The 7,500-nt window shown below is 41.7% G+C and overlaps 1 protein-coding gene across 3 annotated transcripts in view; it reads left to right on the top strand.

Moving 5' to 3' along the window:
* cylda (cylindromatosis (turban tumor syndrome), a) overlaps nucleotides 1–7,500 on the top strand; it is a 32,459-nt gene that overhangs the window by 12,004 nt on the left and 12,955 nt on the right. Inside the window, exons 4-9 of one of the 3 annotated variants that reach the window (XM_060859178.1) lie at nucleotides 86–191; nucleotides 2,789–2,884; nucleotides 5,039–5,155; nucleotides 6,172–6,563; nucleotides 7,006–7,171; nucleotides 7,329–7,470. In XM_060859178.1, the coding sequence (XP_060715161.1) occupies nucleotides 86–191; nucleotides 2,789–2,884; nucleotides 5,039–5,155; nucleotides 6,172–6,563; nucleotides 7,006–7,171; nucleotides 7,329–7,470 (1,019 nt within the window). The remainder of the gene's footprint in view (nucleotides 1–85; nucleotides 192–2,788; nucleotides 2,885–5,038; nucleotides 5,156–6,171; nucleotides 6,564–7,005; nucleotides 7,172–7,328; nucleotides 7,471–7,500) is intronic. The other 2 variants (XM_060859179.1, XM_060859180.1) reach the window with 2 other exon arrangements.

Genomic DNA, 7,500 nt, shown 5'->3' with positions numbered 1-7,500 from the left:
TCTGAGAAGTCACAGTACACGAAGGGTGCGAGTACGACCAGCTAGTCCAGCGTCAGTAATAGGTTGCTGTACGTCTCGCCCTCAGGACAATCCCATCGGAGACTGGGACGGCGTGATCGACGGGAAACTGCTGTGTAATTTCGCCAGCCTCGAGCACACCCGTCTCGTGCCCATCTGTGATGTCATTCCAGGTGAGTGCTTGTCTTTTTTTTTTTTTTAAATGAATGGTCACGTGCTCGTTAAGTGAAAACGCTTTCGAGACAGAAAGAATAAGACGTGTACCTCGTACCTTTCGTACCACAGCACCGTTCATAGAGAACGTTCATCGATCTGGGAAGACTTTCTTATGGAAGGAGTCTCCAGTGTCAGATCTTTAGGAGAGCTGTAGGACTGAGAGCAGTTTGTGTGTGTTCACTAACAGGACTTGATGTGTTTCATCAATGTTTGGAGAAACAGAGAAATAAGAATTATTCCTGTGCTTTCTGACAGCGTCCATTATTTAAAGAGATTTAAAGGGATTCCTTGTTTCATGGACGTTCTCCGACAGAACTTTGAACAGATAAATAGCACGACCGGTACGGGACATAGCGTCATGAGTCCAAATATTTGTTAACTTAGGCTTTAAAAAAAAAAAAAAAAAATCAGTTTTATCGAATTACATAATTATATTTTGAAAAGCACAAAGATGTAATAAGGAGCGTTTAGCACGGGAGAAGATACGGCGTGTCTTCTTATCACACTCGAAATTCCATGCGTACCACACACACACACACACACACACACACACACACACACACACACACTCCGATCTAATCCAATTTAATTACTCTGACCTTTATTATAAGCACTTGCTGTAGAGTTTGCGATCGCACTTGAGCATGAGTGGGTCATGTGACCATGAGATGTGTGTGTTTGTGTGTGGGTGAGAGAGAGATGGCGAGAGAGAGAGAGAGAGAAAGAGAAAGAGAACAGAAACGCTTTTGTCTAAAAGCTTGTTTATGAAAGCGTCCGAGTCTTCAGCTTAGTACGTTCTGTTTTCCGTGGACGTGTACGCTTCTACACGTGTGTGTGTGTGTGTGTGTTTCCCAGTCATGTGTATAATGTTGTGTAACCACATAGCTGCTACCACGTTACAGACTTCTGTGATGTGTAGGTGTACAGAATGCAGCTTTTTGTTGATGTAGATGATAAGCGAATGAACGACTTTTCTGTTGTTTCTGTAGAACTCCTCTTTTGTCTCCCTGTGTTTTCTATTTGTTTGTTTATTTATTTATTTATTTATTTTGCACTCTGAGCATTTCCTCCGTTTTGTGTTTAAGGAGAGCAGGAAGAAGGAAAACTAGTAATAGTATCTGTGGAGTCAGGAACTTGGTGGCTGTTGAATTGAAAATGTCGAGTTGAACGTACAGACGGATCGATGAGCTCTATTTCAGGTTAATGAACGTGTTCTTTTCTAGAAAGTGACGAGGTCCAACAAGTCCTGAGAATACGCGAGATAAGGGGCGGGGCTTACAAACAGCATCAATTCAAAACACGTACGAGTCGTCAATCATTAAACGTGTCATAAACAACAAGAACAGAAGGAGACGATCCCAATATTTCTGCACCTTTTTCAGACTTTTTTTATGCTGGATAAAAGATCATTTTAAGACTCTTTTCTAACTTTAGTCAACTTTTGCAGCTAACAGTATGACTGTCAATAGAACAAAGCATGCGTATTGTTCTGAAGTGGATTTAGGAATTAATGTGTCTGTGTGTCTGTGTGTCTGTGTGTCTGTGTGTGTTTGTGTCTGTGTGTGTCTGTGTGTGTCTGTGTGTGTCTGTGTGTGTCTGTGTGTGTCTGTGTGTGTCTGTGTGTGTCTGTGTCTGTGTCTGTGTCTGTGTGTCTGTGTGTGTGTGTGTGTGTCTGTGTGTGTGTGTGTCTGTGTGTGTGTGTCTGTGTGTGTGTGTCTGTGTGTGTGTGTCTGTGTGTGTGTGTCTGTGTGTGTCTGTGTCTGTGTGTGTGGCGCTCTGTGTGTGTCTGTGTGTGTCTGTGTCTGTGTGTGTGGCGCTCTGTGTGTGTCTGTGTGTCTGTCTGTGTGTGTCTGTGTGTGTGTCTGTGTGTGTCTGTGTCTGTCTGTGTGTGTCTGTGTGTGTCTGTGTGTGTCTGTGTCTGTGTGTGTGGTGCTCTGTGTGTGTCTCTGTCTATGTGTGGCTCTGTGTGTGTGGCTCTGTGTGCTTCTCTGTCTGTCTGTGTGTGTGTGTGTGTTTCTGTGTGCGTGTGTCTGTTTGTGGCTCTGTGTGTCTGTCTGTGGCTCTGTGTGTCTGTGTCTCTGTGTGACTGGCTCTGTGTGCTTCTCTGTCTGTGTGTCTGTCTGTGGCTCTGTGTGTCTGTGTCTCTGTGTGACTGGCTCTGTGTGCTTCTCTGTCTGTGTGTCTGTCTGTGGCTCTGTGTGTCTGTGTCTCTGTGTGACTGGCTCTGTGTGCTTCTCTGTCTGTGTGTCTGTCTGTGGCTCTGTGTGTCTGTCTGTGGCTCTGTGTGTCTGTCTGTGGCTCTGTGTGTCTGTGGCTCTGTGTGACTGGCTCTGTGTGCTTCTCTGTCTGTGTGTCTGTCTGTGGCTCTGTGTGTCTGTCTGTGGCTCTGTGTGTCTGTCTGTGGCTCTGTGTGTCTGTGGCTCTGTGTGACTGGCTCTGTGTGCTTCTCTGTCTGTGGCTCTGTGTGTCTGTCTGTGGCTCTGTGTGCCTCTCTGCCTGCCTGTCTGTTTGTGTTTGTGTGTGTGTGTGTGTGTGTGTGTGTGTGTATATATAGAGTACTCCATGCAGGACCCGAGGCTGTCCAAAGCCAGCTTTACTCCCAGAGGGAGCAGTGAGAAGTCTGGCTGTCAGAGCAAACCAAAGAGCAAAGGTACTCCAGCCTGTGTGTTCTACTCCGACTCCTCATGGCCTTTGCTCTACACTAAACAGCACACTACCCCTACTCCCTTCTAATACACACTTGCTACTATCAGATAGATTATTGTTTTCCACACGAGAACAATTTTACTCTCTTGCCAAGAAAAGATTTTCCCATCAGCTCCAGATTCCTAAAGTGTAACATACTGCTGATGTCTCAAAGTTGCCATTCACAAAACCTTAGCGGTTGATGCTAACTGTAATTACAGTATTTTTATTTAGTTATTTTTATTTTTTTATTTTTAGATATTTAATTTTAATAATATAAACTCATATTTATTTATTATTTAAATATTTAACAAAACGTGAGGTAAAGCTTCCTAATTTCCTCTGTTGTATAAAGCTTATTTAAGCTATCGTAAAGGTGCCAGCAAACTAAACCGTTAGCCTCAGTTATTAGCCAGCTGCTAGGTGTCCAGTTGCCTTAGTTACCTAGCAACAGTGTTGTCCTTCTAAATTCACATTTCTCTTAAAGGTTCATGCGAACCCACAGTTTATCATTGAAATCGTTTTGTATGTGACAGATTTTAGCTTAATAAAGGCTCAGCCTGAGAGCTGTTGAGTGTTCATGCTAGTTAAAGAGGCACTTCACCCACGCTATGCTAATGTGGCTAATGAAGAAAGGAAACCTGCTGTTGCTGATAAACATCAGTGTTTACTGTGAAACGTTTTAGCCACATGATCTGTCTACAGACACGAACCTACTGATGATTTTGTTTGTCTCTTTCTTCCTTCTTTACTTTTTTCTTCCTTCCTTCTTTCCTTCCTTCCTTGCTTTCTATCTATTTACAATTGCTCATTATATGATTAAGAAAGAACCTTGTGGTAAATCAGAATTCTGTGGTCAATACACCTGGCCATTACACCATTACTGATTAGTCAATATGAACAAATAACTCTGTTCAATCAATAACGTTCAAATAATACATTTTAACATTAAAGGTGGGGTCTCCGTTGTTTGAAAGCCAATGTTGACATTTGAAATCACCAAAACAAACACGCCCCTAACCCAAATGGGTCCCACCCCTGTATTGATAGCTCCGCCCACACATACATACGTAACCCAGGCAACTAATGGAAAGAAATGTCTTTATCATAGCTGAAGGGAAGAACAATACGATTGTAGATAAACAAACAAGCAAAAATGACACACAAGCATAATCATGTAAAGGACAAAGGCATATATTAGTTCTGTGTAACAAAGCAAAACCAACGTTACTCACCTATCGAGAAGGAAAAAAGCCCATATTGACAAGACACACCCCTTTCTGCTCATTGGCTACACGTTTGTTTTGTTTGTCGGCCCGACTCAGTTTTGTGAAGCATTTCTCAAACAACAGAGACCCCACCTTTAATAAACAAAGATTGCTTAAATATTAATAATAACAAATATATTTTTTCTTTTGTTCTTTTTGTGTATTTTACTTTGGTCTTCTTTCTTTCTTGCATCTTTCTTTCTTTTTTTCTTGCATCTTTCTTTCTTGCATCTTTCTTTTTTTCTTGCATCTTTCTTTCTTGCATCTTTCTTTCTTTCTTTCTTTCTTTCTTTCTTGCATCTTTCTTTCTTTCTTTCTTTCTTTCTTTCTTGCATCTTTCTTTCTTGCATCTTTCTTTCTTTCTTTCTTTCTTTCTTGCATCTTTCTTTCTTTCTTTCTTTCTTTCTTTCTTTCTTTCTTTCTTTCTTTCTTTCTTTCTTTCTTTCTTTCTTTCTTTCTTGCATCCTTCTTTCTTGCATCTTTCTTTCTTTCTTTCTTTCTTTCTTTCTTTCTTTCTTTCTTTCTTGCATCCTTCTTTCTTGCATCTTTCTTTCTTTCTTTCTTTCTTGCATCCTTCTTTCTTGCATCTTTCTTTTTTTCTTTCTTTCTTTCTTTCTTTCTTTCTTTCTTTCTTTCTTGCATCTTCCTTGCATCTAAAAAAAAAAAAAAAAAAAAAAATTCTTGCTTCTCACCCTCTCTCTCTCTCTCTCGCCCCCTCTCTCGCCCCCTCTCTCGCTCCCTCTCTCTCTCTCGCCTTCTCGCTCTCTCTCTCTTGCCTTCTCTCTCTCTCTCGCCCCCTCTCTCGCCTCCTCTCTCTCTCTCTCTGACAATATGTTGAATGTGTTATCTAGGGTTAGGTCTGCAGGCTGCCAGCAGAAGCAAGTCTGAGTTTTATTATACGTTAAACGGCAGCTCTGTCGATCACCCGACCCAGTCCAAATCCAAAAGCACGTGGTACATAGACGAAGGTAAACGGCAGCCAAGGGAAGCGGGGACCATCAGTGGGAATGCAGAAAGGATAATCCAGCAAATCTTATCTGCAAGATCAGAGCTCACGGAGTCAAATTCAAACCGAGCCCACGTTTACATTAGCGTGCGATTAGCAAACTTGTCACCGCTGCTAAGATCTTGCTGCTAAGATTTTCTCCCGACTTTTCACATCACTGTCACATCCACCATCGTATCCCGTGTACTCGCTCTCCCCCTTTCATCACCTGCATGAAAAGATCATCCAGAGGGTTTCATGAGATCGGTGGCCGGGTTCACGTGAGCGTAGAAACCAATGCTGTTGTGTAGCATGTTACATGAGTCACTGCATCGTTACACTTCTTCACATTCTGCACACGTCCTTGCCCCCCACTCCCCCCCCCTTTTTTTTTTTTTAAAATTACATTTCAGCAGTCTGTGAATTATTGTGGAAAAGGACTCTCAGTACTCTCATTTTCCAAAGAGTGACTTGATTTCATTCAGAGATTCTGGTTTAATCTCTCAGTAGCTTGGGATCTTAGGAAGTCTGGTTTTTGAGTCAAAGCAGAATTTAGATACAAGGGAAAATTCTGAGATAAATCCAAAATTTGTAAACAAACAAAAAAAAAACAAATTGATCTTTTCTTTGAGATAAGAAATAAAAGCTGAGAAAAATTTAGCTCACATTCTTCATAACTTCATAAAAAGTAAAAACTTTGAGACAAATCAGACTTGGTTAATCTCAGTCCTGAGATGAGAAGTCAGAATTTTGAGATAAGAATTGTAAAGTATTTGTCGGAAAATGTCAAAATTTTCCCTACTGCTGCTACCAAAACTAAACAAACAAACAAACAAACAAAATCATGCTTTTTTCCTGGCTGAAACAGTCTTCCACAGTTTAGTAACTCTTTTATATTTGTAGCTTTTCCACACTGATGTACGGCTCATACATGACTGGATATTCCTGGTTTGTTAATTGAATGTTAATTGTCTCTTCTCTTTTCTCTCCACCTGCCAGTGGGTGAAGACCCAGCTAAGTCCCTGACGGAAACGCCCCCCGACTTCAACCAGGCGTCACCGCCTCCCCGCACCCCGCCTACTGCCCCGTCACTGTCCAGTGACAACAAGTTTCACTCGCTGCCCTTCAGTCTGAGTCGCAAGAGCGGCCCCAATGGGAGCATGAGCCATGGGCCGCTCTCGCTATCCGTCCAGTCGGTGATGGGTGAGCAGCAGGAGGCTCCGCCTCCACCAACAGCTCCCTCTCCGAGGCCTCCGTCGCCTCCTAAAGGTCAGCCGGGGTTAGAGGTTGGGTCACTGGTAGAGGTGAAGGAGAATCCGCCCCTTTGCGGGGTGATACGCTGGGTGGGCCTGCCACCTGGACTACTGGAGCCTCTCGCAGGACTGGAACTGGTCAGTATGTGAGTGTGGGTGGGTGAGTGTATGGGAGTGTGTGTGTGTGGGTGTGTGTGTGTGTGTCTTAAACAATAGAAATAACATATATTTTATGTTAAACATTATTATTTATGATAAAATATAAATGTAATGCTTGTAAAAAAAAATGTATTATTTGTGCATAAAGCAAGATTCTGATCATGTACATCGTTGTTGTAGTGCTTATTATAATGTAATTATCCAGGAATAAATAATTGAACATTTAATAGTTTTAATAAATAAATAATTATTTAGAATTAATATTTAAATGATTGCATTTTTTCATCAGTAGTTGTTTTTATTATTATTATTATTATTGTTATTATTATTATTATTATTATTGTTATTATTACTACTTCCTAGTTATACTACAATTCTGTATAAAAATGGGGTGTGTGTGTGTGTGTGTGTGTGTTTGCAGGAAGAGGAGTGTGTAGGATGCACTGACGGTACTTTTAAAGGCACACGTTACTTTACTTGTCCTCCAAAGAAAGCTTTGTTTGTGAAACTGAAATGCTGCCGTCCAGATTCACGCTTCCCTTCCCAGCACCACTCACCCAATCCAATCGAACGCTGTAACTCTATAGGTAACACACACACACACACACTCATACACACACACTCTTACACACACTCACACACAAATTCCTGCTATACAACAACAGAACAGCAACTTTTTATTTCTGATATTTATTGTTATTAACGCGTGTGTGTGTGTGTGTGTGTGTGTGTGTGTGTGTGTAGCCTTTGGTGGTTACCTGAGTGAGGTAGTCAATGAGAACACTCCTCCCCGTTCAGAGAGTGATGGCCTAGATGTGATGGTCGGCAAGAAGAAAGGCATTCAAGGTCACTACAACTCCTGCTACTTGGATTCAACGCTCTTCTGGTACACACACACACACACACACACACACAC

The sequence above is a fragment of the Tachysurus vachellii genome, chromosome 23, assembly GCF_030014155.1.
Source record: "Tachysurus vachellii isolate PV-2020 chromosome 23, HZAU_Pvac_v1, whole genome shotgun sequence".
Taxonomy (NCBI): domain Eukaryota; kingdom Metazoa; phylum Chordata; class Actinopteri; order Siluriformes; family Bagridae; genus Tachysurus; species Tachysurus vachellii.
The sequence above is the reverse complement of the archived record's forward strand: the minus strand, read 5'-3'. Positions and strand labels throughout refer to the sequence as shown.